The sequence below is a fragment of the Vigna umbellata genome, chromosome 8 (genome assembly GCF_029865625.1).
Source record: "Vigna umbellata cultivar VRB3 chromosome 8, Vumbellata_1.0, whole genome shotgun sequence".
Classification (NCBI taxonomy): Eukaryota; Viridiplantae; Streptophyta; class Magnoliopsida; order Fabales; family Fabaceae; genus Vigna; species Vigna umbellata.
This window is the reverse complement of record NC_142172.1, coordinates 26,658,494-26,671,390: the sequence shown is the minus strand read 5'-3', so window position 1 is coordinate 26,671,390 and position 12,897 is coordinate 26,658,494. Positions and strand designations below refer to the sequence as shown.

Below are 12,897 nucleotides of genomic sequence, written 5' to 3'. Positions count from 1 at the left end.
TTTATTCTACCTTTTTCTTACTCAAACCATTCATCATTGTATATTTGTACTTTTTTTTTTATTATTAAAGTCAAACTGGGAATATTAGCTGCATCTCTAAGGTTGATCACCAAAATAACAAACTAAAGACCAAAAACACATTTGAAAAGAGAAGGAGAACTGCAACAACTAGATATACATGGAGAGGTTTACCCAACCCAACCCACATCCACGTATAGCCAAAGACACCAACCTTGAATTCCAATGTTCTCATAAAATGACCCTAATCTCCCTTCTTATTCTCAATGCAAACGTGGACAGCACGTGACCAACACGTGAACACACGCGCAACTAAGCAACTAAACAACTTGTCGTTTTTAAAGTTGGGTGGTTGCAGACAACTGCATGCAGAAAGCACGCGTGGTTTGAGGAGCGTAGTGAGTGTGTACGTAGAAAACTGCAGATACTCACCCACTAACGCCACGTAGGTCATGTAGTTTGTTGCATTGTAAGACAGAAGTTGAAGCTTTAAAAGCCTGTGATGTCTCAACAGTTTCAGAATAAGGCAGCAAAACTGAACTGTATTAGAAAATAAACTGCTATAACAAAGGTTTTTTCTCTTTCTCTCTGTCCATGACTGCTATGCATGATGATGGTGAAGTGGGTTTTGAAGAAGGAATGCTCTGGTTACCCTCTCATGTTCTGGACGAGGCATGCGGCACCAAGGTTATATCTTTTTTTCTGTTCTTCATCATTTTTCTTCTTTTCTTCCTTTAGTGTACGAATTCAACTACTGAGGTTGACATTTGCTAAGTGTCTTGCTTTCTACTTTTTGATTTGATTTATAGTTTATAATGTAATTCTAGTAATTGCGAAGTAAGTTAATGTGCTTCGATTTATTTTCAGGAATGTAGGAGGAACCCATACCAGAAGGTCCAAAACCATCAGCAAATGCATCAACTTGGTCCTCAGAAATCACCTGGAGAACAAAAAGGGCAGGTAAATGCTTTACTTAATTGCATCCATTGAATCCATCTTTGTTTATGATTGCTGGGGTCCACGAGACAGAGTCGGTAACACACGATACCAGGCACATTAGAATGTAGGTCTAAAGATTGATTAAATTGTAGCATGGTACTTTAAAAGAAGTGTAATAGGTACATGTGTTCCACTTGTCGCACAAGTGACATCTGATTAATCAAACAATACCCTTATATTCAGGGAATTTGACCCACTATATATGATATAAAGATTTGGCAGTTAGCATTATAGACTCCTTTTGCATTTTAATTTCTTTTTCAAAATTACTTGGATTTCTTTAACAAAAGTTGAAACCGAAAGGATGAACATAAAGGTTAGGCAAACCTACACAAGCAGTAACTTTAATTTGTGGCTTACCAGAAAAGTTCTGGAGCATATATGAAACAAAAACATTAAATTAGTACATGTCATGTCAAAATGCACGTGTATTGAATTGGGAAGGTGTGTGACTGTGACTAAAAAATCAGCAAGAAAAACTACTTTAAGCTGATTTTAGAATTGCATCACCAAAAACAGATAGGGTGAAACATTAAAGAGAAATAAGATTTGGTATCTATTCATATATGAATAATTTGGTCCTACACTTTCATTGGATGTACTTCACTACTGTGTATCTACAACATTCCTTCAATGTACTTCAGTACTGTGTATTTACAATTTTATTTTTGTACACCTAATAGTTTCTTTCCTCTGTTTTCTTACTGAAATGTCCTCTCTAGTATACAAAATCTACTTCAAGATCTCTGTATACTAGGCCAAAAATTGCCAATGGTGGACCAGGAATGCGAGTTATTTTCTTGGGATCCACGCAAAGATCCTGTGGCACTGGCGTATTCTTACCACAAAGAGCAGGCACAAACTTCGAACCAAGCCACAGGCCAGGTTTGAGAACATGGATTTCCTTGCAGTATTATCAAGTAGTATGAATATTCCAACAAAATATGTTTTGACAGCATATGTATGCATATGTCTAGAATTTTAACATGAAACAACATGGTCAAAGTCAATGTTACAGAATTGGACTATGAATGTTAGTGTATGAATGTTTCCACTTGCCTAATTTAGATTTATTCATACTCCTAATTGTTTTACAGCTTGTGCTCCTGTCATTCTTCCAGCACGAGTTGTTCAAGCTCTAAATCTTAATGTGCATGCATTAGGTGTGCAGGTTTCACCACCGCAAGGTCTTGAATCCAACTTTTTAATTCATTGATTTAATTTTCATGCATTCATTCAATATTTTTATTCAATTACTAGTATTAATTATATATATTGTACAGAAACTACACTTATACTTTTTTGTTCAGACGTTATATTGTTGAGAGAAAAGTTAATTAACCCTGGCCTTTCGTCTGGTTGCAGTTCAGAGATATAACCCTTTAATATGCAGAGAGGCATGCAACAAGAACTCACTAGAAAAGAGAAGTGACCAGAAAGATACCTCCAACCAATGTAGTTTCATTTCTCAGAAACGAAGTTCTTCTCCAGAGATATTTCTCCCAAAGGAATGGACTTATTAGCTGACTTTTCATTTGCAAAAAGAACAGTTGAATTTGAGAAGCAAACAAATGGGAGCTAGCAAAAGATTGTACATATAAAATAATAACAAAATGCATGAAAATCATGCATTATGCAGAACGTGGAATGGTTTAAAACTTTAATTTTTGTTGCTGGTTGCACTGTTAGATTTGTTGATCGATCATGTGTTGATTTTAAATAATAGCATCCCAAGTCTCAAAGGGTGATGTTTGTAATTTCATTCTTCAGTATTAATATAAGTTTAAGTCTTAGCATTATATTTAATGGATTAATGGACGTGAATAGTATTAAAATGTTTATATTGATTTCAGAAGTATTTTGTTTCCTTTTTCACCCTTTTTTAAGGGTATCTGACGTTGAACTTTAAAGAGTACATTAGAATCAAATCAAGGATTGAGGGTAGTAAGAGCAAAGTCACTGAATCGACGCAGGGAAAGGTGGATACTACATAATTTAAGACAATTCAGTATAATTATCACATAATACTTCCACTAGTTTTATATATATGACATGAATAATAATATAAGCCTTATCTTGAAGATTATGTGTAGGAAAATAATGAGATGCATATAGAAATAATATGTTGTTTAGGAGTGTCTTAATTAATAAAGAAGAAATATTTAGAACAACTTCACTGAAAATTTTGGACATGATTAGAAATAAATTAGAAAAAAAAATTTAATGAATTTGCCTATAAATATACAAAAGTGAAAGGTTGGATTGACTTTTGTTTGTCAAAGGCTTAGGTAGAAGCAATATAGACCTATCTCTTTTTGAGAGGTCTCTCTATGTTTTGTTTTTGTGACATTCCATGTATATTTTTATGGTTCTTCTCACTTCTTAAATTTTGAAACACAGTTACATGGTTAAAGATGCTGTAGATGTATCCTAAATTCTTTTGAAATCGTTTGGTTTGTTTTCTATGTAATATATAGTGTTTCGATTGAAGGGGTCTGAGGTTGATCGTCTCCTCTTCTAGCCTCTCCTGCTCAATGATCTTACCTTCAATTTACAAATCCGATCGCTCATCAACAAGTCCTTCTCCAGGTCGGCGGTTGACTTGTAGAAAATACTTTGACCCTTAAGTAAGAAATATTGCTTAAGTGTGCTTTTGTGTCAAATTGGAAAAAGTCCCCTTATTTGGACATTAATCTCGTATTTATAGGCTTCATAATTATTCAGCCCACTCATTATCCATTAATACCATATATTTTTAGGCAATATAACCTGTCAATCACTTATAAATATGATATATTCGTCCTTGATATGATCATTAAACGTATTAATTGACCATTAATGATATCTACCTTACCTGGTTTGCGCTTGTCTGGTCGGTTGACTGTTTTGGTAATGTAACCGACCAGTTGTCAGACAAACTAATCAAGAAAGGTAAATATCATTAATGGCCAATTAATACGTTTAATGACCATATTAAATGCGAATATACACTATTTATGAGTGATTGATAGGTAATATTGCAGAAGAATATGGTATTAATAGACAATTAGCAGGTATATTAGCAAATATTATTGGATTTATTGCAATATCAAATATGAATTAGTGAGCTTCATGCCATAAGCTCTATAAAGATAGGGTTAAGGTCCAGGTAAAGGGATCCTTTTCTATCCTAATAAAATATAGACCTCTTTATTAAACATATCTGACTTGAGCGTCGGAGTGTCTTCTGCAGGTCAATGACTCATCAAAGTGGATTGCATTCTCAGAGAGGATTGAAGATCAAAAGAGAACAGAGCAAGAAGAACGACCGACCCTTGGACCAATTCAACCGAAACATTTTGGCGCCCACCGTGGGGCCGAGCGACATCCCCACGAAACCACGAGGAACCAGACGTGTATACATGCGCTCGACCTCGACATTGCTACTTCGGATCAATACCAGGTTTTGCAACAAGAGTACAAAATTCCATAATAATTTCTAAAGGCATGTCTTTTGTTTTGAGAACTTTCAGGAACGTTCAACCCTACATCCAACCTTGTCAGGAAGGTTCATGTCTTACGTTCAACCTTGTCAGGAACTTTCAGGTCGTGACTTTGCCGGGCGGTAAACTAAAAAACAGATGAGCACGTGGACTTCTCTAAAAATTGATATTTACATATCATTAAATTTGGGACATGAATCTTGAATTAGTGACATAGCTAACTTAAATGTCAATGTTTCTGTCCAACATTTATTCTTAGCTGCAGCCGCTGAAAGAAATGGTGTATACAATTATCTTTCATCAGCTAATCCCTAACCTTCATAGCCATGTGATCGGTCCATCAACGGGACAATTAAGATAACCGATGGAAAGCCACCGTCCCCAGGAGCTATAGTCGCAGTCCAAGTCGTCATCGTGAACGATCGGTCCGTGGATTTATAAACTGAGGAGAAGCATCCAAAACTTTATTAATGTCATGCTTAAATTCAATTTCATTTGATTTAGATTCTTGTTCTTGTCTTATTCTTTCATTATGGAATAAATTAAGCCTAGCAATTCATGCTCAGTCACTGATTGGTAACTTTGTTAAAGTTCATATTCAACGACAAAGTCTATCAGGAAGAGTTTGAAGACAAAGACCGAGCGGTAAATCCCACTCGGCCGAGAGGTAAACTCCTCTCATTGAAATTAAAGACCAAGAGGTAAAGCTCTCTTGGCCGAGAGGTAAGTCCCTCTTGGCCGAGAGGTAAATTCCTCTTGTCAAGTTTGAAGACAAAGACCGAGCGGTAAATCCCACTCGGCCGAGAGGTAAACTCCTCTCGTTGAAATTAAAGACCAAGAGGTAAATCCCTCTTGGCCGAGAGGTAAATCCCTTTCGTCAAGATTGAAGACAAAGATCGAGCGATAAATCCCACTCGGCCGAGAGGTAAAATCCTCTCGTTGAAATTAAAGACCAAGAGGTAAATCCCTCTCGTCAATATTAAAGACAAAGACCGAGTGGTAAATCTCACTCGGCCGAGAGGTAAACTCCTCTCATTGAAATTAAAGACCAAGAGGTAAAGCTCTCTTGGCCGAGAGGTAAGTCCCTCTTGGCCGAGAGGTAAATCCCTCTTGTCAAGTTTGAAGACAAAGATCGAGCGGTAAATCCCACTCGGCTGAGAGGTAAACTCCTCTCGTTGGAATTAAAGACCAAGAGGTAAATCCCTCTTGGCCGAGAGGTAAATCCCTTTCGTCAAGATTGAAGACAAAGATCGAGCGATAAATCCCACTCGGCCGAGAGGTAAAATCCTCTCGTTGAAATTAAAGACCAAGAGGTAAATCCCTCTCGTCAATATTCAAGACAAAGACCGAGTGGTAAATCTCACTCGGCCGAGAGGTAAACTCCTCTCGTTGAAATTAAAGACCAAGAGGTAAATCCCTCTTGGCCGTGAGGTAAATCCCTCTCGTCAAGATTGAAGACAAAGACCGAGCGGTAAATCCCACTCGGCCGAGAGGTAAACTCCTCTCGTTGCAATTAAAGACCAAGAGGTAAATCCCTCTTGGCCGTGAGGTAAATCCCTCTCGTCAAGATTGAAGACAAAGACCGAGTGGTAAATCCCACTCGGCCGAGAGGTAAACTCCTCTCGTTGAAATTAAAGACCAAGAGGTAAATCCCTCTTGGCCGAGAGGTAAATCCATCTCGTCAAAGCTGAAGTCAAAGATCGAGAGAAAAATCCCTCTCAACCGAGCGGTGAAGAGTGTTCGTGAACTCTCACTATCGTCCACAAAACCCAGGGAACGCTCTCCGAGAGCTCATGGTCCTAAACCGAGCGGTCACAAGTATTTGGTGATTCAGTCTCAAACCACAGCACACCGCCCGGTGATTCAAAAGGGTAATCATTCTTTCCCGCCACTTTAAATTCGTCCGGCGTATTTAAACCCCTTCGCACCTGCAAACAGATGCTCGGGCCTTGGGGGGCTTAATGTACTATACCTGACAACCGATTGGCTGTCAAACATCATTAATGGTCAATTAATACATTTAATGGCCATATTAAATGCGAATATACGCTGTTTATGAGTGATTGATAGGTCATATTGCAGAAGAATATGATATTAATAGATAATTAGCAGGTATATTAGCAAGTATTATTGGATTTATTGCAATATCAAATATGAATTAATGAGTTTGATTGTCATAAGCTAGGTAAAGGGATTCTTTTCTATCCTAATAAAATATAAACCTCTTTATGAAAGATATCTGACTTGAGCGTCGGAGTGTCTTCTACAGATCAACAACTCATCAAAGTGGATTACATTCTCGAAGATGATTGAAGATCAAAAGAAAGCAGAACAAGAAGAACGACCGACCCTCAAACCAATTCTATCGAAACAGATGACGAACCTTTCCTTCGCGCATCGGTCACTAGGGTATAATATTTATTGTTGTTGGTCTTTTAATTTTGATGCGCACCCTGTATGATCTTGGTCAAAATCAAACAAAAAGAAAAAAAAAACAAATAGAAGATAAGTTCAACTAATAAAGAACAGCAAAAGTAACAAAAACAACGTCTCAATCTCTTCCTACATTTGTCTCTACTCAATTCCAAGAAATTATTAGTTTGTATGAAGTAGATATTTCTATATAAAGCCACAATAATTCAGGTAGTTTCTTCATTTGCTTACTTTATAATTTTGGTGTTGCTTAATATAGTTTTTTGTTGGATTATTTTAGATAGAATGATATTTGTTGGATATTTTGGACACCATATTTATCTTTTATATTATGCGGTTCTTTTTAAGTGTACATTATATTTTGCTTGTAAATGAATTGATGTATTCTAAGTACATTCAAATTTATAATTTTTCTTCTGATAAAAAAAATGTATAATTGGTTATATCATATACGTAATTGGTAACGTAAATGTGCTAAAACACATAATTAATTTTGTTCAAGCACACATTATGTCTATAAACTTAATTGATTATATATATGTATGGTCGACTATCAATTATCACTCCACACAATTTATTATGTTAGTATCTTGTGTTCTCATCTATATATATATATATATATATTTATATGTCAAGTACACACGTCAATGTGATAAAGAAGAAGTGAAAAACAGAATGAATTAACCAGAACAAAGGCTCGAAGATAAAATATAAGTACTTCTCACGAGTACTAAAGAATGAAGTTATTTTTCACAAGCGCATAACTATAAGGTAATGCTTCCATGTTTTGGCTGGTAAAGATAGTGAGAAGGAATAAATTTATGTGATAAAAGTTTTGAAACTAAAGCTAAATTCAATGAAAAACATAACAAACATAATTATAAGGTATGTGGATCCCACAACTTCTTTTTTTATCTCAATCCAAAGAAACACTAAATATATATAATAAATTTCATTCTCATTTAAGATATATATTTTTACCATGTCCTATATTAAAAAATATGAATTTATATTCTTTGTTTGGTTTTTAGTGATATTTTTTGTGTTTTTAAAATACATTCATTTTAATGTTTTCAAATATGTTAAAAACTTTTTAGTATTATTATTAGTATATTTTGAAGGTCCAACAACATAATCAACACCGAAAAATCAACAAAAATGAACTTAAAAAAAATACATTTTATCACATCAAATATAAAATAGTCATTATCAATTCAATTAATTGAGTTGATATGTTAGAAATGTTAAAAGATTAAACAAAAAACAGTTTCTACAGAGTTAGATTTCAGACTTTGTATAAAAGCTTGTAATCTCTACTTTTACAAAAAATAAAACAATTTACTGAAGTTTATACTGTCATACCTCTGTGTGCATTTCTCCTGCTCCATAAGTGTGTGTTGATCTCCCGGTGAACGGTGTGTGTGTGTCTGGTGATCGGAGGTGGAACCCTAGCAGAGCCTCTGCCCTCAGTCTCTCTCTAAGATTCTCGATCTCTCTCATCTGACTGATCTTCTCTCTCTGGGTCATGTGTTTTTTCTCTTTAAACATCAGAAATATCCTAGAAGGGGGTTTTACGGTTCTGCCCCTGTCTTTACTTTCTATTATGGTATCAAGAGCTTAGGCTGTTGTTCTGGTGGGTGTATGAAGTGGGTGCTGTGTTGATAGCTGAAGGTGTGTGTACCCAGAAGTAAAAAAGAAGGGTTCTTTGACTACGTGTAGATCAAAGATTCAGGAAGATAGTTGCAAGAAAGGATGGCCGGAGTTGGAGGAGTTCATGGAACACTACCTATGTTTGATGGCAAGCAATTTGCTGACTGGCAGATCAAGATGTGGCCTGTGTTTGGTTTTCAAGATGTGTTGGAAGTCATTGAAGAGGGAGTGCCTGTGTTGAGTGAAAATGCAACCAAGAAAAGAAGAAAGAACACAAATTACTAGAGAAACTGGACAGTAAAGCCAGATTCTTAATGTATCAGTGTGTAAGTCAAAAGATTTTCAACAAAATTTCTAGTGCAGCTACTGCAAAGGAGATTTGGGGCATCTTGGTGAAAACCTACGGTGATGGAGATAGAAATGCAAATGTGAAACTACAAGCTCTAAGGAGGCAGTTTGAAACTCTGATCATGGAGGAGAGTGAGACCGTGGCTGAGTATTTTGATAAAATGCAAGAGTTAGTAAACAAAATGAGGGATTGTGGTGACAAGATGAATATATTGTGGACAAAATTCTGAGGACCCTAACCCCCAGATTTGACTATGTGGTGGCTGCCATTGAAGAAAATCGAAGAAAGGAGGATATTGACAGTGAAGAATTGCTGCATTCATTGGAAGCTCATGAGTTACGCCTCAATGAACGCAGACAGTATCAGGAACAGGCCCCGCAGACCAGAACTCAGTGGAAAGGGAAAAAGGGTTTCAAGAAGGGAGAAAAAGGAGGCAAGAAAGGAAAAGATTTTCTGGACCAACAAGGAGAAGAGTCCACTGAATCTAGAAAAGAAAATAAATCAAAGAATGCTGATGGAGAATGGAGGTTTGATAAGGGAAAGGTGAAATGCTATAATTGCCAGAAACTGGGTCATTATGCAAAGGAGTGCTGGAAAGGTGAAAGGGCTAAAAATAAACCAAATAAGAGGGCGAATCTGGCCCAGGAGGAAGAGTATGATTTTGAAGCAGTGATTCTAATGGCACATGTTGATTGAAAACAATCAGAAAACACTGTTTGGTACCTTGATTCTGGATGTTCCACTCACATGATAGGGAGAAAGGATTGGTTTGTGAGAATGCAGGGAGTGGAGAATGGAAAAATCAGGTTTGCTGATAATAGCAGTTTAGAGGCAGAGGGTTCAGGCAGAGTGGTTTTAAGAGGTGTAGATGGCAGAGAGGTCATCATAGAAGAGGTACTGTATGTACCTGGGTTGAAGACTAATTTGCTTAGTCTTGGACAACTTTTACAGAAAAATACAAGATGAAAATGGAGGACAATTGCCTCAGCATCTGCAATCAGAATGGGAAGGTTGTTGTGCAGGCACAGCTGTCACAAAATAGAACATTCAAGGTTGTGATGGAAGCAATAAATCATCACTATTTTACTGCAACTAAGAGTGAAGAAGAATGGTTGTGGCATCTCAGGTATGGGCATTTGAATTTCCAGGATCTATCAATGCTAAGTCAGAAGAAAATGGTGATTGACTTACCAAAGGTAGATATTCCAGGGACTGTTTGCAAAGAATGTGTTCAATGCAAGCAGACCCGTGGCAGGTTTCAGAGGTATTTACCCTAGAAATCTGCAGAGAAGTTGGGAGTGGTATATTCAGATGTGTGTGGTCCTATGCAGGTAGAAACACCTGGAGGCAGCAGGTATTTTCTATTGTTCATAGATGATTGGACCAGAAAGAGTTGGGTCTACCTATTGAAGAGGAAAAGAGAGGTACTGCAACAATTCCAGAAGTTTAAAAATATGGTTGAAAAACAGAGTGAAAAGAAGGTGAAAGTTTTGAGAACAGATGGAGGAGGAGAGTATATCTCCACTGATTTCAGAGAATACTGTGAAAGGGAGGGAATCATTCATGAAGTTACTCCTCACTACACCCCTCAACATAATGGGGCAACAGAGAGGAAAAACAGAACTGTTCTAAACATGGTCAGGTGTATGTTGAAGAGCAAGAGTCTACCAAATTTCCTATGGGGTGAAGCTGTGGTGACAGCTATTTATGTGTTGAATTTATCTCCAACAAAGAGACTAAATGGTGTCCCACCAGAGGAAGCTTGGACTGGAGTAAAGCCAGATGTTAAGCATCTGAAGATTTTTGGTTTTCTATGTTACAAACATGTTCCAGAACAGCTGAGAAAGAAGTTGGATGACAGAGGAGTTCCATTGATCCTAATAGGTTACCATGTTACAGGTGGGTACAAATTGTATGACCCTGTAACAGGTGCAGCTTCAATCAGCAAAGATGTGAAGATTGATGAAGCTGGAGAGTGGTAGTGGGAGTCAGGAGAGAAAGGAGGACCAGCCATTGAGTTGGAAACTGAACCTGCAGCAGATTCAGAGACATGCAGGAGGGAGGAGAATGTTAGGAGATCTTCTAGAGTCACCCAGATACCAACATATTTGAGAGACTATGAACTGGCCTATGATACAACTATCTCATCTGAAGGGAATTTTGTTCATTTTGCTTTGATAGTTGAAGCTGAACCAGTTGATTTTGAGCAGGCAGTGAAGGATGAGAGGTGGTACAAGGCTATGAAGGAAGAAATTGGTTCAATTGAGAAGAACCAGACCTGGGAATTGACAGAATTGCCTCCTAACAAGAAACCCATAGCACTGAAATGGATTTACAAGTCTAAAATAAATCCACAAGGTGTAGTGATTAGATACAAGGCCAGATTGGTGGCCAAAGGGTTTTTGCAGCAGGCTGGAATTGATTATGGAGAGGTGTTTGCACCTGTGGCCAGAATGGAGATAGTGAGGCTGATTGTCTCAGTTGCTGTGCAGAACAACTGGGTTTTACATCAATTAGATGTAAAGTCTACTTTTCTAAATGGAGATCTAGAAGAGGAAGTTTATGTTGTCCAACCTCAAGGTTTTGAAGTCAAGAGACATCCTGACAAGGTGTATAGGTTGAAGAAGGCTCTCTATGGACTCAAACAGGCTCCAAGGGCCTGGAATAAAAGGACAAATGGTTTTATGAGGAGCATTGGGTTTGAGAAGTGTAGTTCTGAGCATGGAGTATATGTTCAGTGTTATCAGCAGAATGGGAGAGAAGAAAAGCTGATAGTATGCCTATATGTGGATGATCTACTAGTTACAGGAAGTAGTGTTGAGAGAATTGCTGAGTTCAAAGTCCAGATGCTACAGGAGTTTGAAATGAGTGATCTGGGTTAGCTTGGTTACTTTCTTGGGATTGAATTCACCAAGACTGAGGAGGGAATGTTGGTACATCAGTCTAGATATGCATTGGACATGTTAAACAAATTTAACACGCTTCATTGCAATTCTGCTAATACTCCAGCAGAAGTTGGTATAAAACTTGAGAAATATCCTAAGGAGGAAGCTGTTGATCCTACTGAGTATAGAAGAATGGTTGGAAGCTTAAGGTACTTGTGTAATACAAGACCTGATATCAGCTATAGTGTGGGTTTAGTCAGTAGATTCATGCAGAATCCCAGAACCTCTCATTTGATTGCTATCAAAAGAATCTTGAGGTATCTAAAAGGTACCATCAAGTATGGAATTTTATTGCCCAGAGATGGATCAAGAGGAGAACTGCGAGTCATGGCTTACTCAGACTCAGATTGGTGTGGAGACAAGGGTGACAGAAAGAGTACAGCTGGATACGTATTTTTTCTGGAAGGAGCACCAATTTCTTGGAGCTCTACGAAGGAACCAGTTGTAGCTCTGTCTTCATGTGAGGCAGAGTACATTGCTGCATGTGAAGCCACCTGTCAAGCAGCTTGGCTTGACTCATTGATGAAGGAACTAAGGATAGGAGTAGAAGGGAAGGTCAGACTGCTTGTTCACAACAAGTCAGCCATCGATCTGACTAAGCATCCTACATCACATGGTAGGAGCAAACACATCGAGACAAATTTTCACTCAATCAGGGAGCAGGTTAGCAAAGGTAAGCTCGAAGTGGTATACTGCAAGTCCAAAGATCAGATTGCAGATATACTCACTAAAGCATTAAAAGGAGAACATTTTCTATCACTTAGAAAGCAGATCGGAGTAGGAAAGTTGGAGGTTGGAGCAGATCCAAAAGGAGAGGTCACGAAAACCTAGGGTTTTCGTCTCAGGGGGAAGATCAGCTCAGTTTTCACTGTTCTAATCGGTGGAAAAGTTCTTCAAAGGAAAAGGAGTTTTACCGATTATTAATCGGTGAAAATGACGGAGGTTTGCCGGAGATGGTGTTTTTCACCGATCATTCGGTGAAAAGAGGGTTTTTTTTTCTTCAAATCGTATTCTTTTACTG

The 12,897-nt window shown here is 37.6% G+C and overlaps 2 protein-coding genes across 3 annotated transcripts; both read left to right on the top strand.

Annotated features, from left to right (window-relative positions):
- The first annotated feature begins 529 nt into the window (after positions 1–529).
- LOC124827920 (uncharacterized) lies at positions 530–2,823 on the top strand. 2 transcript variants are annotated; one of them, XM_047301107.2, is made up of 5 exons: positions 530–705; positions 886–978; positions 1,740–1,902; positions 2,115–2,204; positions 2,383–2,823. In XM_047301107.2, exons 1-5 carry the CDS (start codon positions 613–615, stop codon positions 2,538–2,540), a joined length of 597 nt encoding a protein of 198 aa, XP_047157063.1. In that variant the 5' UTR covers positions 530–612; the 3' UTR covers positions 2,541–2,823. The 2 variants fall into 2 exon arrangements, with proteins under 2 accessions (XP_047157063.1, XP_087953654.1); XM_088097528.1 differs by lacking the exon at positions 2,115–2,204.
- A 5,861-nt stretch (positions 2,824–8,684) lies between these two features.
- Positions 8,685–9,627, top strand: LOC148194360 (uncharacterized). The gene is made up of 3 exons (XM_088097202.1): positions 8,685–8,816; positions 8,906–9,099; positions 9,177–9,627. Exons 1-3 carry the CDS (start codon positions 8,685–8,687, stop codon positions 9,625–9,627), a joined length of 777 nt encoding a protein of 258 aa, XP_087953328.1.
- The last annotated feature ends 3,270 nt before the right edge of the window (positions 9,628–12,897 follow it).